The sequence below is a fragment of the Corythoichthys intestinalis genome, chromosome 13 (assembly GCF_030265065.1).
Source record: "Corythoichthys intestinalis isolate RoL2023-P3 chromosome 13, ASM3026506v1, whole genome shotgun sequence".
Taxonomy (NCBI): Eukaryota; Metazoa; Chordata; class Actinopteri; order Syngnathiformes; family Syngnathidae; genus Corythoichthys; species Corythoichthys intestinalis.
The window spans coordinates 28,111,810-28,133,766 of record NC_080407.1 but is presented as its reverse complement, the minus strand read 5'-3'; the positions used below and the strand labels follow the sequence as shown (position 1 = coordinate 28,133,766).

The window sequence follows — 21,957 nt, the reverse complement described above, 5'->3', positions numbered from 1 at the left end:
CGTCCTTTTAGACTCGACAATTATGTACTCGTCTGTCAATGTTTTTTCAAAAGTGTTGGAAACCTTTATTCATGGACAAAAATTTTAAAGTTCATAGACGAAAACATTTTGAGAAATGTCGACTAAAACTAGACGAAAATGAACACATTTAGAAATGTCTAAAATATGATTAAGACTAATAAGTATTTTCGTCAAAATGACTAAGACGAAGATTAAAATGGCTGCCAAAACAACACAAGCTGGGAGTGACATTTTTGGTTCTGCATGTTTGTAGGGCCAAGTGGCTGATTAACTTTTTTTTTTTTTTTTTTTTTTTTATGAATACCTTTTAAATCCGCGCGACGTACTGAATCAGCGAAACGTGATCCGTGAATGTTGCGAGGGATCACTGGTGTTCTCCACGTTTTGCACAAAACTTGGCTGATGACGCATTGGTGGTCCATAAAATGTTTCAATGGGTTTCTTGTGTCTTGCAGCTTTCAGAGAATATCTTAGGGCTGAGCGGCAGGAGCCAGAATCTCATGGCGTTAAAGAGGATGTTGAGCTCCCCCAAATCAAAGAGGAGGAGCAGCCAGAGCCTTGTCAACAAAAGCAGCTTCCAATCAAACAGGAGGAGGAGGAAGCGCTGCCTTATGTTAAAGAGGAGGAAGGTATCAGCAGGGCGACTGGTGAGCCCTTGAAGAGTGAAGATGGTCTGATTGAGATCAGCAGAGGGGCGGAGCCTTCGATCGGCAGCAGCAGCAGCTGCAACTCAACCAAAGGACTGCAAGCGGACAGATTCACCGCTCCATTATCAGATAGCGAAGACGCCATGTCACACTCGCCTGACAGTGATGATGAAGGTCATAAGAAAGCCGACAGTGACGACAAATGCAAATGCTCTCAGTGTGGGAAAACCTTTGCTACTAAGCAAAGTTGTCTTAGGCATATGAGGAGGCACACTGGTGAAAAACCTTTTGTCTGCTCAGTTTGTGGTCAAAGATTCAGTCGCAAGTGCGCCTTAAAATTACACGAAAGAACCCACACGGGAGAAAAACCGTTTTCCTGCTCAGTTTGTGGTCAAAGGTTCAGTCGCAATAGCAGCTTAACAGATCACACACGAACCCACACGGGTCAAAAGCCTTTTTCCTGCTCAGTTTGTGGTCAAAAATTCAGTCGCAAGAGCAGCTTAACAGAACACATACAAACCCACACTGGCGAAAAACCTTTTTCCTGCTCAGTTTGTGGTCAAAGATTCAGTCGCAAGAACTTCTTACAAATACACAAAAGAACCCACACGGGAGAAAAACCTTATTCCTGCTCAGTTTGTGCTCAGGGATTCAGTCACAAAAACACCTTACAATTACATGAAAGAACCCACATGGGAGAAAAACCTTTTTCCTGCTCCGATTGTGGTCTAAGATTCGCTCAAAAGCCAAACTTAAAATCACACGCGAGAACCCACTCCGGGGAAAAACCTTTTTCCTGTTCAGTTTGTGGTCGAAGATTCAGGCATAGGAACACCGTAAAATTACATGAACGAACCCACACAGGAGAAAAACCTTTTTCCTGCTCATTTTGTGGTCAAAGATTCTGTCAGAGTAGTACCTTAAAAGTACACGAAAGAACCCACACGGGAGAAAAACCTTTTTCCTGCTTAGTTTGCGGTAAAAGTTTCGCTCTAAAGCAACACTTGACAACACACGAAAGAACCCACACAGGTGAAAAACCTTTTACATGCTCAGTTTGTGGTCAAGGATTCGCTCAAAGGTCAAATTTAAAATCACACGAAAGAACCCACAACAGAGAAAAATTTGTTTCCTGCACAGATTGTGGTCAAAGATTCAGTCACAAGAACACCTTAACATCACACAAAAAAACCCACACGGAGAAAAACCTGTCTCCTGCTAGATTCAGTCACAAGAACACCTTACAATCACAATCTTTTCAATTTGATGTCTCACCCTAATATAGATGTTTGTGGGAAAAGAAAAAATAACATGAATGGCTTTGTTCTTAACTGTCCTTCAGTTGCAGCTCACATGGTACATTCCATTACTATTCATAGTCAGTTTGCCAATATAGAAATGCAAAGTTTGTTATTCATGCAGTTTGTGCAGGTATTAGGCAACCTAATGGCACAAGTTGAGTACAGCACCTCCCATGTTTTCATATCCCCAAGTACCTTCATTTGGTCGAAAGATCGCTCATGTATAATAGCGTCCCGCACGAATGCTATTTTAGACCGTGACGTCGCATCGTAAAGCGGACGTAAAGCGAAAGTTATAGACCCCCCCCTCTCGCATAGAAACAATGTTAATTCTGCTACTTTTCTCCAGTAATGTTTCAAAAAGGAACATGCCGATCAAACACTGCTGCTATGAAACTTGTAGAAACGACTTTAGACATTATGACATATGAAGGATGTTTTCTTCATACATGTCCCGAAATCCAAAACACGGAGGAAAAAATGAGAAGAATTAATCAACTTGCGCGGACTTTTAACTAGGGCTGTCCCAAACGACTAATTTCCTTCCAATTAGTGAGCCAACTATTTTTACGATTAGTCGACTAATAATTTTTTTTTTTACTACTTTAATAATGAAATTTTTGTTGAAGCTTATTAATTCACAAAAAACATTTCGGAACACCTAAATTCTTTATTAATATAAAGTAACTAACATTAGTGCAGTCATGGAATACAGTAAGCAGGCCAGTGCTGCTTCAATATATATTTTTATTGTGTATATACAGGATATATGTATATATTTTCCCCAAGTGGGAGCGTCCATGATCCTAATAAATTAAATAATAATTAAATTAAATATTATATAATTTTATATATATATATATATATCATATTAATTATTTTATCAAATAAAAATGCATGTTGATATGACGCACATAAAGGCAACTTCCATTTAAAAAAAATCGTTAGAAAGTTGTATGGATTTACAATCCACTAGCTTGTTGTTTCTTGTTGTCTTTGAAAATTACACTTAGGTGACGGCGCTTCAAGTGTTCTTTCATAGTCGACGTGCTACCGTGGTATGCGAGCTCAGCTTAGCAAAGAGTACACACAGTGGCACCCTCCATATTTTCCTTGAAATAATTCCAGGCTCTGGCTATTCTGGTCCGCTTTTATGGCTTTATGCCGCTTTCACCGTGTTACCAATTCTGCCCTCTTTGGTAATTGGCGGTGTTTTCAACTCCTCGCCGTATTGAGGAGTGAACCGGCGATTCACTTGGCTAGTTGTCGTTGGTTCATCCGATTTCCTCCTCAGGAGGGCGGCGGCGTGCATAAAAACACCGAGAGGCGTCGGATGGCTTTTTATGGATATTTTTATTGACCAAAACAAAATGTAGGGGATGCAGCCACTTAACTCAGCGCGACCCGCGCACTTTCTCAACTCGCCTATCTCGCTCCCTCTCTCGCTCACCCACTTTCTTCCTCTCTGCTCAATCTTACAATGCCGGTCACATTGAGAATAACAGCGGCCCCCTTGGGTGTGCCAGACTGCCAGTAACAACCGCTTGCATCGCGAGCGCCCGCCATTCTAAACTTTATCCGCATGTAATTTTTTTCAACCCGTGATTACCCGTCGACGGTATGTTTTGCCTGTCGACGCTTTTACGTCATCGATGATGTCGACAACGTCGACTAGTCGGGACAGCTCTACTTTTAACGCCAGCTCGGTGAAGCTAGGGTAAAGCCATTCACATTTCATATGCATTAAACATTTTGTTGGGTTGGCATGCTCCTTCAGAGGACAAAGAAGTAAGCCATTTTGATATTTTTAACTTATTATTTAGTGTGGCGTTGTGCCGTGCTGCTCCTGTCTGACAATGAAGGACCTGAGAAAGAATTAAAATGGTATCTGACTGCCACTGTTACCTTTTCTGTTGTAAAAATAATAATAATAATAACAACTTTAGTATGGGGGAGGTGTAAATAAATTTTAGAATTATGATTTGTTATTAATGAAAAAATTAAGTGTTCGTTGGCTGTCAATGAGTAGCATTGTGATCGCTACACAAAAATATCAATGTAAATTGCCCAAAAGAACGATCAGAGTGTTAACTTAAGACAACCAGATGATATAATATACAGGGCATATGGTGGTAAAGGATAGATTGTTGAAACAGGAGAATGTCATTGTCAGTCGCGTAAGAAAAAGGTGTTGATTAAAAAGCTAAGGCTATTCTTAGGTCCGCTCGTTTTTTTTCTCGTCATTTTCAGCCCTCGACGCTCAAGCCATCTCCAAGTGTGCGTTATTTTGTTTTGACTAAATTCTTGTGATTTTGTCCAAAGTATGGCTTTTCCTTTGAAGTGTGATAACTAAGTCATTTCTGATTTTTTTCCCCCTTTCAATCACTCAAAATGTTCAGTGGAATCAGACCTACAGTGCCTTGCAAAAGTATTCGGCCCCCTTGAACCTTGCAACCTTTCGCCACATTTCAGGCTTCAAACATAAAGATATAAAATTTTAATTTTTTGTCAAGAATCAACAACAAGTGGGACACAATCGTGAAGTGGAACAAAATTTATTGGATAATTTAAACTTTTTTAATAAATAAAAAACTGAAAAGTGGGGCGTGCAATATTATTCGGCCCCCTTGCGTTAATACTTTGTAGCGCCACCTTTTGCTCCAATTACAGCTGCAAGTCGCTTGGGGTATGTTTCTATCAGTTTTGCACATCGAGAGACTGACATTCTTGCCCATTCTTCCTTGCAAAACAGCTCGAGCTCAGTGAGGTTGGATGGAGAGTGTTTGTGAACAGCAGTCTTTCCACAGATTCTCGATTGGATTCAGGTCTGGACTTTGACTTGGCCATTCTAACACCTGGATACGTTTATTTTTTAACCATTCCATTGTAGATTTGGCTTTATATTTTGGATCATTGTCCTGTTGGAAGATAAATCTCCGTCCCAATCTCAGTTCTTGTGCAGATACCAACAGGTTTTCTTCCAGAATGTTCCTGTATTTGGCTGCATCCATCTTCCCGTCAATTTTAACCATCTTCCCTGTCCCTGCTGAAGAAAAGCAGGCCCAAACCATGATGCTGCCACCACCATGTTTGACAGTGGGGATGGTGTGTTCAGGGTGATGAGCTGTGTTGCTTTTACGCCAAACATATCGTTTTGCCTTGTGGCCAAAAAGTTCAATTTTGGTTTCATCGGACCAGAGGCCCTTCTTCCACATGTTTGGTGTGTCTCCCAGGTGGCTTGTGGCAATCTTTAAACGAGACATTTTATGGATATCTTTGAGAAATGGCTTTCTTCTTGCCACTCTTCCATAAAGGCCAGATTTGTGCAGTGTACGACTGATTGTTGTCCTATGGACAGACTCTCCCACCTCAGCTGTAGATCTCTGCAGTTCATCCAGAGTGATCATGGGCCTCTTGGCTGCATCTCTGATCAGTTTTCTCCTTGTTTGAGAAGAAAGTTTGGAAGGACGGCCGGGTCTTGGTAGATTTGCAGTGGTCTGATTCTCCTTCCATTTCAATATGATGGCTTGCACAGTGCTCCTTGAGATGTTTAAAGCTTGGGAAATCTTTTTGTATCCAAATCTGGCTTTAAACTTCTCCATAACAGTATCTCGGACCTGCCTGGTGTGTTCCTTGGTTTTCATAATGATCTCTGCACTTTAAACAGGACCCTGAGACTATCACAGAGCAGGTGCATTTATACGGAGACTTGATTACACACAGGTGGATTCTTTTTATCATCATCGGTCATTTAGGACAACATTGGATCATTCAGAGATCCTCACTAAACTTCTGGAGTGAGTTTGCTGCACTGAAAGTAAAGGGGCCGAATAATATTGCACGCCCCACTTTTCAGTTTTTTATTTGTTAAAAAAGTTTAAATTATCCAATAAATGTTGTTCCACTTCACGATTGTGTCCCACTTGTTGTTGATTCTTGACAAAAAAAAAAAAAAATTCATATCTTTATGTTTGAAGCCTGAAATGTGGCGAAAGGTTGCAAGATTCAAGGGGGCCGAATACTTTTGCAAGGCACTGTATCTACACGTATATAGTTTTTATTTTTTTAATGCCCCCTATGGACAATAATAGCAGTATTATTCTAATAGCAAATAGTCAAATTTGAATATTTCATATGATGTAGAGGCCCAAATAAGTTCATAAGTCATAACAACAGAATTTCTTCGCAAGCAAATTCATGTATTGGCCTTTGGCGTCCCCTAGTGGTTTGTGGGTGTTAAGACTTTCAACACACAAATTTCTCTATTTCCATGTTTTTGACTTGCCAAAGAAGCGATTGCATCACTAATCATGGAAAATGCATTATAACACATCAAGTTTACAGCATATCAAAAATTATGATTATAATGGGAGTCAATGAGCCAGAACATGGCATTATTACAGGAATTTAGTGTGACTTTCCCCAACCTGTTTGCAATCAGTTAGAAATTGCAGCATGGTGCCACTTCAATCTTTACATGTTTTTACTATCCTGGGGAAATATTAGCTCCCTAGTGTAATTTTTCCAATGCTTTTTCTTTGATGAAACACTGAAAAAAAACTTTAAAAAAAAAAAAAAAAAAAAAAAAAAAAGGCAGAATATGGACAAATAACACCGACTGGTTTTAACTGAACATTTGTATGTTCGGCGCCAGGGACATCATTTTTGGACAGAATAGGTAGGTTTAGCTCTGTAAACATCTTCACCTTCGTAACACGATTTCAATTCATTTCCTATGGGAGAGAAACGATAGCGCCCCCCCCCCCCCCCTTAGCAACATTAGCTGACGTCATGAATATTAATGAGCGGAAGTGACGCCATTGCCAGACTGATGCAATGATTTGTAATGCTGTGCTGTGATTGTAATTGTTTCTTTTATTGACAAAACCCAAGCACGCAAACAAAATGTTCATCCACAATGAAATTTGGAATCCTCCCGTGCGAGAATAAAACTGAAAGGTCCCCTGAAAGACTTAATTTAATCATCGCCTATAATCATCTACCCTTGTAACCGGAGAAAAGGGCATCCAGCTGTAGCACACACTACACATAATTCAATACAGTTTGTGTTTTCTAACTAGAATGATTTGCCTTTGGTTCAGTCACGCCTGGGTGACGGTTGTCCTGTCTAGGTATATTGATGTCTCTTCCTGTTTTATTTTGAAGCTTCACCTTTGTTTACACCAGTCACCCTTCCTCCCTCACCTGTCTCTGATTGTGATTACCTATTGTTCCCACCTGTGGCCCATTCCTCATGTGCTTAAATTGTTTGCCACACCAAAGTCTCTTCGCCCTTCGTTGATGTTACAGCCAGCATTCATAGCCCCAGTTATTGTACATAGTAAGTTTGTTCATAGTGTTCTATTTCAGTTTATTGTTTTTTTATGCCTCATGCCTTTGTTGCATTTTGCCTGACGCTCGTTTCTTGTTTGTATCATTTTGTTTAATAGCCCGTTATTTCATCCTCCTGGAGCGTCCTCAGTTTGTTCCTGCCTCTGACCATTTAAGTTAATAAAATACTGAATTCTGCACCTGAGTCTGCTTCATTCTGTCCAAGTGTGACAGGTTCCAGAGCTTTTAGTCACTGTGCCTCAAAGCTCTGGAACTCCCGACACCCCGATCTTTGCAATATATCCACCCTCTCACTTTTCAAATCAAGACTCAAAACACACCTGTCTACTCTTCCTTACCTGCCATGATCCTCATATGTGTTCTATTTTGACCTAATTTTTTACACTTTTATCCTGCTTTTGATTAAATTTTATGGTTGTTTTGTTATCATGGTTTTTGAACTACTGTTTCATAAACCTAAAAAAATAATACATTAAATTAGTTCTTTTTTAATTTTGTATTATTTGTTGACAACTCTTTTCAGTCTATACACATTTCTAGAATATAATGTACCGTAATTTTCAGACTATAAGGCGCACCTGAGTATCTCATTTGCTCCCATACACGTATAAATACGTTCTATTTTTAATTGTTTCAAGGTCCCAATCGTTTTTTCTCCATGTTTTTTTTTTTTTTTCATAAGAGACATCTCTGGGCTGTGATTCAACTGAGCTACAAAGCTGAAAATCCATTTTAAAGCAATAAAACTGGTCATTGGAGGGCAGTAGTGCATATGGTAAGACCCGCAACCCGATTCAACGGCAACGAACGGCCGGGGCACCGGCAGAAGGATGCCAGGCGGCGGACGACCGAGCAGAACAACAGAGAGGACGCCCTGGATACCAACTGCTGGACGACCGAGCAGAACAATTGGGACCACCAATGCAGCGGACGATGTCTTTGAGTCCGTGCTGCTCGCCGAGCAGATCCCGCAGGGACTCAAAAAAAATCCATCTTTATGAGACAGGTGGCGATGAGGGAAAAGTTAACCCGGATGTCGCGGCCACAACAGCGTCATCTCAGTTAGTCTTGTGTAAATAAATTGTTACTTTGCTATCAATAGCTCTATTTGTTGTTGTTTCTGTTATTTTGTAAAAGGAAAACGTTATTCAGATGTTTGGGATGTAACTAAAGCAAAAAAAACAAAGTTATGTTCATCATGTATGCTTTCACAAAAAGCTCAATTTCTGTTTTTTCATCAGAACTTCGAAAATTGCTTAAACTAAGCTATTTTCTAATGCTGATTTCTAAAGAATGGAAAAAGATATTAACTTTTTTTCCTGCTGAAAGAAGGTGGGTTCCATGTTTATATAGCAATAAAACTGAATTTTCTTTGGGCCTTGCAAAATCAGTCAAAATCCAGTAAAACGGAGCAAAGGGGGTTGCACCGGTGAAAATGGCTGGGAGTGAATGAGTTAATAATCTCTTAACTATCCAGGAATGCAAAAAAATAAACGTGTCTTAAGACCACTCAACATTGTTAAGAAATGAATACAATATATATATAAATATACATTAGAAATAACAAAAAAACTCTTAGTCAGGGACAAATAAAAATTCAGTCTTCCTTCAAGTAAGACACTACTGCTTTTGTCCACAAGCACAGCCTAACTCAACAACAACAACAAAAAAAGAAATCGCCTTTGCGCTGCTTTAAAACCACATAAATAAAATAAAAATGAAAATAGGAGAGAAAGGGATGAACCTCGGTTCACTGCATTTCTCACAGTTTAATTAACGTTAACAGTAGAAAATACTTACCGGAGGACACTTCTTTCTAAGCAGCTTCCTACTCAAGTTTTGCAGGTTAGCAAATTCACACAGTTTAATGTTATGCTAACGCTGATACAGGTTGGACTTTCAGTAGCAAAATTAGTGGTGTGTTCCCCACCTCCACAACATTGACGTCTTTTTACATTAAATACAGTGGCTGCAGCTGGTAAAAAAAACAACTAATATTCCTCCTCTTCGAAGGGGGTGGAGGAGGCAGCATGAGGCTGGGGCTGTGAGTGTGTATGGGGGTGTGTTTGTGTGTGTGTGTCATCAGCCAATCAAACGTGCATTTGAGGGGGAAAAAATGGACTGGCACACTCAGCAGTAAGAGTGTGACAATATCTCGATACAGCGATATATCGCGATATTTTGCAACCCGATTGGTTATCGATATGCTCCCGCCAAGTATCGATACTTTTATTTGACATATTGGCCATTGGATGCTGTAAACTTCTCAATGTTTGTTGAGCAATTCCTTGGCGGTCCACTAGGGGCGCTCAAGAGAGGCGGTGAAGGTAAAGTGCGTACAAGTCGTTTAGAGAAGAAAAGAGGAAGGTCCAAGCGGGTTGAAAAAAGATAAAAAAGCTTTGTGGGAACAGTGGAGGAAAAAGTGACAAAAATATTGCTACAAATCACACATGTGGACACACTTTAGATTTTACACCAACAAGAAAGGAAGTAAGGTGAACAAGGACTTTGCTGTAAGGAAGAATTGTCTAACAAAAATAAGGTTCACTGGCAGCTGGTGAAAAAGTGGACACTGATTTCTTCACTGCTTCGCTTTCATCACTTGAGGTAAGAAAGTTTTGCAATGCAATTGATTTTTTAATTCTGAATTCAGAATTTGTAAAATATAAACACATAATAAAATAAATAATAGCCCATGTAAATAAAATACATTGAAATTAGCTAAAACAACTGTAATTAAATAATAAGAATAATACACACATCCTGCTTACACAATTAAATTTATTAATTTCTGTGTAGCGCTTTAACTTGTGAAAATTCACCAATAAAGCTTTTGAAAACCGTTCATAAATTAAAAAAAAAAAAAGATTCATTGAGGCATTTCATTTGTAAAATACATGTTAAAATCTTTGTCATTGGGATTGTTTTTCTCTTTAGCACAGGACTTCTTTTTTCTTCTTTCTTTCAGAAAGAAAGCTGACTAATACGCGGGGTCTGAAAGGCAAATTGTTGTTGGATTATCTTTAAATATCCGCTACTTTTTTAGCACAATTCTGGCTTCGTATAGACTAATGTTCCTATTGTTGAAAGCACAAAAGTGTGTAATAAACAACTAGCACGTTTACATTTTGCATTTTTTTTTCTTACTGTATCAAAAATGAACCGAACCGTGACCTCAAAACCGAAGTACGTATAGAACCAAGATTTTTGTGTACCGTTACACCCCTAATATATATACTGTACAGCAATGTAATATATATGTAAAACTTTTTTTTTTTTTTTTTTTTTTTGAGTCAAAGAAATAAGTATTGATGTCGTTTTAGCATGATATTGCAGTAGGGTTTGATCACACTTGACAGATATAAATCATCGGATTATTCGTGTTTAAAAGTTGAGAATGAGCGGAACAACATCTTGTGTCTCAAACGTGTTATTTCTCTTGTCAAATCAGTCATCTAAAAAGTAACTACAGCTATCATAAAGGTGGTTGATTAGAAAGTACAATGTTTCCTTTCTGAAATGGAGTGAAAATATTAAGTTGGATCAAATGGAAATACAAAAGTGAAATAGAAGTTTCATTATAGACTTCATATTGACAATTACTTTCCACCACTGGAGTTATACAAGGACAATACCAACATTATGCAGATACAATTCAATACTCAAGGAAAGTTCTTGATAATGAGCTCTTTTACTTTGGTATATGTCTTAGCTTAAATTGTTCCAATTGGTATTGTCAGGGATAAACTCACCATAATTGGTTAGGGGTTGAAGCACTGTAAATTCGTAGACGGATTGCACGGGACTTCTGAAAGACCGTCCAAAAAGACTTCTGAAAGACTCTAACTCGCCATCTTTAAATGCGTAGTCCACGTGCCCTCTAGCTCCTACGCACATAACGTTCACCTGCATTTGTGGTGGACTGAAGAATTTCTCCAATAATTCTATTCAGATTGTCATCTGTTAGTGTTGCATATGTTAATGGCTGAATGGCAAGCCGCTCTCTGTGCCTGTAGAATGTACTGCCAGTTCATTCCAAGAGATACTAAAAGAGAGGTTTGCTCCGCTGAAATGCTGTATCAAGGCCTGCCTATATATAACAGGTGGAGGCAACAGAACATAACTGTTTTCAGATCGGGTTCTTTGCCTGATTTCATGAGCAGTCAGAAAACACTGAAGACATCCATGCAAGCACTCTAATGAACTGACTGCCTCTCTATTTCTTGAATCTTCAACAAAGCTTGAAACCGAGAGAAATCCAGATAAGGTTTGAATGTGATCACAGAGTTCTCCATACAGCCTTTCATGAACAAATGAATCCGTAGCTTTTCTTTCTAGTTGTTCAACACAATGTAAAACATTGTTTAAAAAAAGTCTGACGTCATTCTCATTGCCACTGACTCAAAAAATGCAAAACTGCAGCACGAAATTAAATAGGCGAGCACTGAAAAGCATCATTTTATAGTCCTTCCATTTAATGTAAAGATAGGATAACCTTGAGTATGTATCATCTAGATTGAGAGTGACTTCCTGCATAAGGAGAAGCTTCCTGTATAAGGGAAAGCAGTGAAAACTTACAAAAGATTAAACAATGCGTGAGTGACTGTTTGTTCAAATGTATGTATATAAAATTGAAGAATACATATGTGTGAATGTGGAGAATAAGTGTGTGTGTATGTGAGAGGAGAGAATATGTGTGTGTGAGTGAAAATATGTGTAAATGTGAGCGGAGAATGTATGTGTGTATGTTAGAGGAGAATGTATCAATGTGTATGACTGAATATATATGTATATGAGCGGAGAATACGTATGTGTGTGAGAGAGAGTCAATATATGAAAGTGAGAGGAGAATATATGGATGTGAGAGAATATACAGTGCCTTGCAGAAGTATTCGGCCCCCTTGAATCTTGCAACCTTTCGCCACATTTCAGGCTTCAAACATAAAGATATGAATTTTTTTTTTTTTTTTGTCAAGAATCAACAACAAGTGGGACACAATCGTGAAGTGGAACAACATTTATTGGATAATTTAAACTTTTTTAACAAATAAAAAACTGAAAAGTGGGGCGTGCAATATTATTCGGCCCCTTTACTTTAGTGCAGCAAACTCACTCCAGAGGTTCAGTGAGGATCTCTGAATGATCCAATGTTGTCCTAAATGACCGATGATGATAAATAGAATCCACCTGTGTGTAATCAAGTCTCCGTATAAATGCACCTGCTCTGTGATAGTCTCAGGGTCCTGTTTAAAATGCAGAGATCATTATGAAAACCAAGGAACACACCAGGCAGGTCTGAGATACTGTTGTGGAGAAGTTTAAAGCCGGATTTGGATACAAAAAGATTTCCCAAGCTTTAAACATCTCAAGGAGCACTGTGTAAGCCATCATATTGAAATGGAAGGAGCATCAGACCACTGCACATCTACCAAGACCCGGCCGTCCTTCCAAACTTTCTTCTCAAACAAGGAGAAAACTGATCAGAGATGCAGCCAAGAGGCCCATGATCACTCTGGATGAACTGCAGAGATCTACAGCTGAGGTGGGAGAGTCTGTCCATAGGACAACAATCAGTCGTACACTGTACAAATCTGGCCTTTATGGAAGAGTGGCAAGAAGAAAGCCATTTCTCAAAGATATCCATAAAAAGTCTCGTTTAAAGTTTGCCACAAGCCACCTGGGAGACACACCAAACATGTGGAAGAAGGTGCTCTGGTCAGATGAAACCAAAATTGAACTTTTTGGTCACAATGCAAAACGATATGTTTGGCGTAAAAGCAACACAGCTCATCACCCTGAACACACCATCCCCACTGTCAAACATGGTGGTGGCAGCATCATGGTTTGGGCCTGCTTTTCTTCAGCAGGGACAGGGAAGATGGTTAAAATTGACGGGAAGATGGATGCAGCCAAATACAGGAACATTCTGGAAGAAAACCTGTTGGTATCTGCACAAGAACTGAGATTGGGACGGAGATTTATCTTCCAACAGGACAATGATCCAAAATATAAAGCCAAATCTACAATGGAATGGTTAAAAAATAAATGTATCCAGGTGTTAGAATGGCCAAGTCAAAGTCCAGACCTGAATCCAATCGAGAATCTGTGGAAAGAGCTGAAGACTGCTGTTCACAAACACTCTCCATCCAACCTCACTGAGCTCGAGCTGTTTTGCAATGAAGAATGGGCAAGAATGTCAGTCTCTCGATGTGCAAAACCGATAGAAACATATCCCAAGCGACTTGCAGCTGTAATTGGAGCAAAAGGTGGCGCTACAAAGTATTAACGCAAGGGGGCCGAATAATATTGCACGCCCCACTTTTCAGTTTTTTATTTGTTAAAAAAGTTTAAATTATCCAATAAATTTTGTTACACTTCACGATTGTGTCCCACTTGTTGTTGATTCTTGACAAAAAATTTAAATTTTATATCTTTATGTTTGAAGCCTGAAATGTGGCGAAAGGTTGCAAGGTTCAAGGGGGCCGAATACTTTTGCAAGGCACTGTATGTGTGTGTGTGAGAGTGAATATATATGTATGTATGTGAGAAAAGAATGTATGGATATGGGAGGAGAATATATGGATGTGAGAGAATGTGTGTGTGAGAGTGAATATATATTTATGTGAGAAAAGAATGTATGGATGTGAGAGAATGTATGAATGTGAGAGTGAAAATGTATGAGTGTGAGCGTGAATATATATGCATGTGAGAGGAGAATGTATGTGTGTGGGAGGGCCAGAATGAAAAATGTCTTGTACGGCCCCTCATACTTTTTCACATCGCGTAAATGTACACTATGCATAAATATACATACGTATGCAGTGCTTAATTTGTAAATCATAAGGTGCCGGAACGCAAAGTACATATGACAGCGCAGGGATGACTAGACACGCACAGGTCCCGTAACACAGGCAAAAACTGCTGTCAAAAACAACACGCAAATGCCCACTTGCCATACTGTGGGACTTACAAGCCTCAATTTCAGATAATATCCATGTTATAAATGCTATGACAACAATTTACAATTATTACCTGACCAGCTGCTGCCACGGTAGTAGCCTTCTGCTTGGCTGGCTCCCCGTGAACCTGGCTACCTGCTGCAGCACTAGCCTCCTTCTGCACCTGCTTCTCACTGTTAGCATGTTTGCTGCAGCTTCCCTGTTCGCCGGCTGTGGCTTTTTTGACTCGTTTTGAATCTTCCTTTTTTTGAAAGAAAAACTGTAAATTCAATTGCCTTTTCGGCATGTTGAAATAATGTTTAATCCGATTCCTGGCTGCGTGCTTTCCAGATGCCGCCGAAGTTTTTTTTTGTTTGTTTTTTTGTATGTCGGGGAGGGGCGTAATTTGTCATCACCAAATCTCCGACTCTTTCAAATGACGTTTTTTTTTTTTTTTTTTTTTTTTTTTTTTTAATAAACAGCATACAATTCTTGGGATTTTTTTTTCTGTAAATGAATTTATGCACATTATTATTTTTTTTAATGATTTTTTTTTTTAAAAACGACTTTTTTATATAATATTATGGGCTCTTATTGGTGCGCCAGCACGACGCTCCAATTGGTGGACTGCATAGCCGCCCGCCAGTGACTTGTTGTTTATTTTGCATTAGGGTGGCGGAAAGAAGAATAAAATGAGGGGGTAAAAAGCGTCAAGGTTCCTGTGTTATTTTCGCTGCCAAGCTTTCACCTAGCAAGTGTTACAATTTAAAGCAACTGTTTTCTGTTAAGCCCAAATGCTCGATGAAAAGTTTGGGCAACCATGACTTTAGAGTGGTGGTTGGTTTCCAGTTTTATATAATGTGTGCTCCGTGCTTTAAACTATTGCAAGTCGTGGCGTAATGTACTGAAGAGGGCGCAAGCATTAAAAGAAACGATCGTCGCTATACGCTCTCCTCTAAAACACCCGGCATATTATTATCATGAATATTTACACTCAAAAGGTGCCGGAACGGACCAAATAAGTCCCGGAACACGTGGAGTCTAAAATCAAGAGGTACCGGAACATGTTCCGGCACAAATTAACCCCTGTACGTATGTATATATGTATATATATATATATATATATATATATATATTAAGCTTGAGAACGATAAACCGTTACGACCGGATATCCAGTTTTACAGGTGAGAGATACAGCTGTATCGATAGTAAACTTACCATTCGACAGTAATTAGTATTAAATATTCAATGAACCGATACTAGAGATAGAATTCGGCAATTGTGAGCACAAGAATCGGCTTCTAATGCCTAGTTCAGTGCATTGCTTAATATGATAATAATTTAGCCTTTACCAGTGGTACCCGCGGGTTATTAAAAGTATTAAAAAAGCATTGAATTTAGTTTTCCATTATTAAAGGTATTAAAAGTATTAGATTAGCTGTTGTAAGTCTGGAATTTTTTCACCGTGGTCTTAATTTTCAAGAACATCTCAGTGCAACCTAAATTATATCAGTTACGAAGTTGTTGTTTTTTTTGTTTGTTTTTTAATCCATAACGAAGATGACGCATTGAATTTTTACGATGCACTGCACTACAAATCGAAATGCAACTCGTGCATGCCAAACCACCACAACCGGCAAAACGGAGAATCCACCCACCTCTGCATCGGGAATGCGTCCGTTTGTCGGTGGAACGAAAACCCTGCAGGCAGAAGTATTGTGGATTCTGAACACCAAAACAGACCACCATTCATATACTTCAAATGAGTCCATTGGTGATCTGTTTCGGATAGTACGTCATTTTTGGTCGACATCGGCTATCACAATGTTGGTCATATTGCGTTTTGTTCCAGAGGGAGCGTTCCCGATGTCATAACCGTCAATTGTAACGAATTTTCAGTTGGCAGAAAAAAAAAACAGCATTTGGTTTTAGTCTGCGCTTATATCTAGCCGCTCCGGTGAGATCTTTCATTAGTTGTCATCTACTAAAATCCTCAAACGCGGTAGGAGAAAAATGGCGACAACAAAGCCTTGGTTGTTTGGGAAGATTTGCTTGTCTACAGGCATTTTCCCAAACCTTTCTCCTCTTCTTGTCAACAGGAAATTTGTGGAGACTCGCATCACTCTCCTTGTTTCCATTTGACTCGAAATTGCATCCATAAGCAGCACATCGTGGCATTTTACTTCGCGAGTTAAGCCAGTAATACACAGTTGTTGTACACACGCTACACGATTGGAAAAATATCATCTACGTCATCACTCCGCGTCCGCAGAACATGGCGCCAACTATCGGTCAAAATATGCACTAAATATTATAAAATATTTCCATTGATTTAACATTTTATGTGTTTCTAACGACATATTTTAATACAAGAGAACAATTGTGATTTATTAGAGACTACATGTCTTTAAAATCGAGGATCACTTTAAACATTTCGGTTTGCCTTTCGAATGAATGTGAATTTTGCATTTTAACTCGAGATAGCCATGTTCACTGGGGTCTTGGCAGGTGCACAAGCGGCTAGCCTGTTACAGAAGATGGCTGGTCTGAGCATTGTCCTCCTCCTCTTTTTGTCCATAATTATTGTGTGCGTGTGTGTGTTTAAAAAAATTCTGACAGACTTTATAATGTTACTTTAAATGTGTTTTAATTGTATCTTCAATGTATGCGCATTCTTTTGTCAAACACACTTAGTAATTGAGGTTAAATTTGATGTTCGGTGCTTTATTTATTTAATATGATTCAATATGATCTAAATAATGGGTGGGAGAAAAGTATTAATTTTCAGTTGAAATGGCATTAAAAAAGGTCTTAAAAGTCTTGAATTTAGATTCATCTATCCTGGGGGGACCCTATTACCTCACATGCTGCGCTTGTGTCATTCACCACACAGCACACTTAGATTGTGACCGCCGTCGTGGTTCCCATTCATTTCGGCAGAAGCGCTAGTAGTCGCCGTCATTACCCGATGGTCATGGGCGTGTCATAACAACACGAGAGCTAACAAAACCACTGTAACGCACGCTTCGTAGCGTTTTCTTCACTGCCCAAAACGAAACTAGTAGTGGCAACGAAGCAACATGCAAAAACAATGGACAGTTTGCGCACCACGCCAGCGATGTGCAGCGATTGATTTTCAACGCACCCCGGAAAACAAAAGTCGGACTTTGAAGCGACGAAGGCAGCCAGATCTGTTCGAGCTAGTGTGACGCGGTACAGAGATCATGAGTTTTTAACCCTGAAAAATAACCCACGACAACGGTGGAAAGGACGGCATATTGTTTCCACGAAACACAGTCTACTTAAACTTGAACATGTGGATCAGTTGATCTTCCTCAAGAAAAATCTCCCCTTCAAAAAAGTGATGAGGAGTTAAAAAAAAATGTGAAAGGACAGGCATAAATGAATGACTTTGCTGTGTATAAGGTTAAAGTAATGATTATAGACCTGTCTGTCTAAAATGCCATGTTTTTTCCCCCAGTTATACCAGTGGTAAAGCATAATTTATTATCTATTTATGATAATACTAGCAGGTTTGATTTTTTTTCTAGAGCTGCTGCATATAATTAATATATTTTTGCTTGTAAGATGTTCACGTTGAAAGTTTGCACTTAAATTACTTACCTATTGTGTTCAAAACACCAGGAAATACAGTAATTAAATTACTGCACTTTATTGTTGTCTGTCACTGGAGTTTTATTTTATTATCAATGCCATCCAACAAAATGACGGTCATATAGTAAGCTATATTTTTTTTCATAAAAAAATAAAGCATAACATTGGTATGAAATTTTGTTGTTTAATTTAATCTTTAGTCTTTTTTATATGTTTAAAATACTGTACGAACACACACAACAATATCGTATCGTTTTCTGTATCGAACCGTATCGTTCTTAAACTGTATCGAATCGTATCGAATCGCTCAGCCTTAAAAATGTATCGTTTTTTTAATCGAATCGTAACCTGTGTATCTAGATACCTATCGAATCGGCTTCATGCCAGAGATTCCCAGCCCTAATATATATGCCATATATATATTGCGGAAAACACTCAGGTGACTTGAATTTCCGGTCTGAGACCCCCAATTTGGCCAAATTTCAAAATTGTCCGATATGCATGTGTGATACATCATCGGAAAGCTTAAAATCTCCATTTCGGGGGGAAAAAAATTTTTGAACAGGAGGGCATTTTTAAAAAATAAATGTTTTTTAAGCAGCAAAACCCTATCTGGAGGCGAGAGCACGCGAGAGCAGAATTACAGATGCTATGACTTTAACGAGATATTATGGCGTACTTACTTTGTTTTGATCCAAAAACTCCATGTAGCATGTATCATTGAGTGTTAAGACACAGCTGTGAATACCCACAGCTGGATTTTTGGGGGGGATTTTATGGGTGAAACATGGCAATATAACAAGGGTCACGATGCAGAAATCGCACACATCAAGGAGGTGTCGAGATTTTTTCATATATTTATCCCTTTGAAGTTTTTTTTTTTTTTTTTTATGTTCCATGTTTGGATCGATTACTTATCATCTAACACAGGGGTCCCCAAACTACGGCCTGCGGGCCGGATACGGCCCACCTCCACATTTGGTCCGGCCCCCTGAAAAATCCCCCCCCCCAATAGACCCTACCCACGTGACGTCACAACTCCGCCCTCCTGACTGGTGCCGCCCAATTGTCCGTCAACACATCGTGTTTACCTGTTACGGCTACGTACATTCCTCCTATTTACGGCGTGTTTTTCTGCTCGTTAACATTAATAATCAAAATGGTGAAGGCGTGTGTGGCGGTCGGTTGCAATAACAGAGAAGATAGACGGAGAGACTTGAAGTTCTACCGGATTCCGAGAGACCCGTAGAGGAGAGAGCGAGATGGGCTGCTGCAATTCGACGAGAAAACTGGGCTCCAAACGATTACCACAGATTATGTAGTAGTCATTTTATATCTGGTAAGATGCATTTAATATATATTTAGAGGGTTTTGGGCTGACAACCACAATTAAGATCATTGCTAGGCTAATCGCCGACAACATACACGTATGTATGTAGTGAGAGTGCTATCGCTAAACCATATAAACATTAAAAGCCCTAGCTCCATTGACAAATGACATGAAATACATTAGACTTGACAGTGGATGTTAGCAAGAACAAAAGATTTTGAATTGAAAATTTCGTAACTCACCTTTCCAAGCACAAGATAGATTCCTGCCGAATTTTCGTGGACAAGGACCTGTTTCACCCAACCAGCAATGAAGTATTTATAAGCCTCCAAGCTCTTAAAGTTTTTCAAACTTTCGTGAGAATGGGCTGATTTTGTGTGGACAAGATAATTGTACATATCAGGGTAGCTAGCAGATGTCAGGCAAATACGGCGGAGACAGCGGGTCGAAAAACATCGATTTAGGCATCAAATATGGATCTGGCGAATGGATAAACTGAAGCTTTTCCACATAACGCCTTTTATGCAACGCATCAAGTGAGTTTACGGCATCCGAAAGCACCGGGTCTTCCATGAAATGCATTATAAATTGCTCGATCAATTGAGACCATTGATAATACAGACACAAAATGACGGACAAGGGGGCGGAACAATACAGCGATCATGTGATTTTGTGACGTCGGTGGGTAGGTGGGTATTTATTTCCTGGCTTTTTTCTGTGAAGAACCCAGAGAGGGTTATTTGGTTATTATCTATTTAATGAATATTGTTATAATTTTATTATTATTGTTTTAATTATTTTTATTTTATTCACTTTTGTTCCACGAAGAATCCAGAAAGGGTTATTTGATTGTGGCTTTCTGAAAAACAATAAATTTTTACATTTAGGCACTCCTGCAATCACACTTTTTCTGTTACAAACTTACCCCGGCCCCTCATCAGAGAAGGGAAAAGTTATGTGGCCCTCACAGGAAAAAGTTTGGGGACCCCTGATCTAACATACCAGAGAAAATGCGACAGTAAAAAAAATAAAAATAAAAAAAATACAATTAAACGATAGTTATGAGGTAGTATATTTGTGACTTTTTTACAGACGCCCTTTTTTCATGGTGACATCATTTGTTTAAAAATTTAAAGTATGCGAGTGAATAATTTTTTAAAGTCGTTTTTTTTAAACAAACTATAAGACATTAATTAATAATTCTAAGCTAAAAATGACATTTTGAATAATAAATATAATTACTTTTGTTTTATGACTAGGTTAAAACAAAAGTGGTTGTGCGACGCCTGTGACGTCTGAAACCCTGGGGTTTTCAGGGTAAAACGGACAAATTAAAAATAGTTCGGGAGCTTCATGTGCCATGAATCTGCTATGGCAGCATACAGTTGTTTTGGCTTAAAATACAGCAGTTTCTTGAGTGCAAGAGCAGAAACTGCTTTTCAGTCTTGTCTGTGTTTTCCGCCATATCAATAAAAATATGGGCTGTTACTCACTTGTTGGATGAAAATGGGAACCTGTTGCTTCATTGTAATTAATTGTAATTTCCGAAGAAGGGCAAGTTGGCGGTGCAGAACGATCTGCAGCATCCCGATACTCACTCATGAAACGCAATTTCGTTGTCATCTGTACTTGTACTGTGCGTCAATGAATATCAGTATAAAATCAATTCAATCCAATCGAATATATCTACATACACAGAGAGATCTGAGACAATATTAAAAACCAGAAAATTGACAGCTCAATTTCATTTAAAACAGCAGAATGGAAAAATGCAATAAAATTGACTGCATTTTTTTTTTTTTTTTAATGAAAAAAAGAATAGTCATGCTGTTACGACGAAAAAACATTCTTGTCGTAAGACAGTACTTCTCAAATGGTGGGGCGCGCCCCCCCAGGGGGGCGCAGAGCGATGCCAGGGGGGGCGCGAGTGACCTCGGGGAACTGCTTTTTTTTTTTTTTTTTTTTTTTTTTTTTTTTTTTTTTTTTTTTGCCGTACTAGAATAAAGTGTACTTGCACATCCACTCCGTGGGTGGCAGTGGCGCTCTCATTTTCAAAGTGCGTGCAGTATTTTTGAAGTAAGCAAGAGCACACGGAAGAGACTCATGCAGAGCTGGACTCACGCAGCGACCCGGTGTCTTCTTCGGTTCTCACGTGTCCGGCCGAGAAGTGCCGTTTTCGGCTTGGGATCGTCACGACCACCGCCCTCACCTACGGTTCTCCCTCGGCCGCCGAGAATGCGCTTTTTTCGGGCCGTTTGCCTTTGACTTTTAATATAGTGGGAAATGAGGAAAGACCACTGTTTACTGAGTCTAAAAATGATTATAGCGGAGAAGCCAAATCAGTTAAGATGCCACTTAAAGACATTAGACCTCAATCTCATTGATAACCCGCTTGATTGTTTTTCAGCGAAAACGTGCCGAATATTGCCAATTGTCACAATCGTCCTGCTTTGTCAGTGTTATATCAGTAAACCAGTGAGCACTGTGGTGAATCAGCGAAAATAAAAACTTTCCTTCTGTCCAAAGACCTTTTTCCCCCCTTCTATTCAGTTTTGTCTTTTTTTCGGTCAAATTTTTTGGCATGTTGTCCTGAAGAGTAAATGTTTCTAATCAATTTGAATTTGTTATTATTTACTGATTTTATTACATTTTATTTTTCAGTATCAAATGGTCAAAAATGTACCTTGAGTGTATTTTTACAGTTTGGATGTGACTTTTTTTTTTATTTTTTATTTTTTTTAACTTCAGGCAAA

The 21,957-nt window shown here is 39.0% G+C and overlaps 1 protein-coding gene across 1 annotated transcript in view; it reads left to right on the top strand.

The window, feature by feature from the left end:
* LOC130927903 (gastrula zinc finger protein XlCGF57.1-like) overlaps positions 1-4,452 on the top strand; it is a 50,976-nt gene extending 46,524 nt beyond the window's left edge. The window contains exon 3 of the mRNA XM_057854015.1: positions 477-4,452. Coding sequence (XP_057709998.1) covers positions 477-1,948 — 1,472 coding nt within the window. The 3' untranslated portion in view covers positions 1,949-4,452. The remainder of the gene's footprint in view (positions 1-476) is intronic.
* Positions 4,453-21,957: the final 17,505 nt, after the last annotated feature.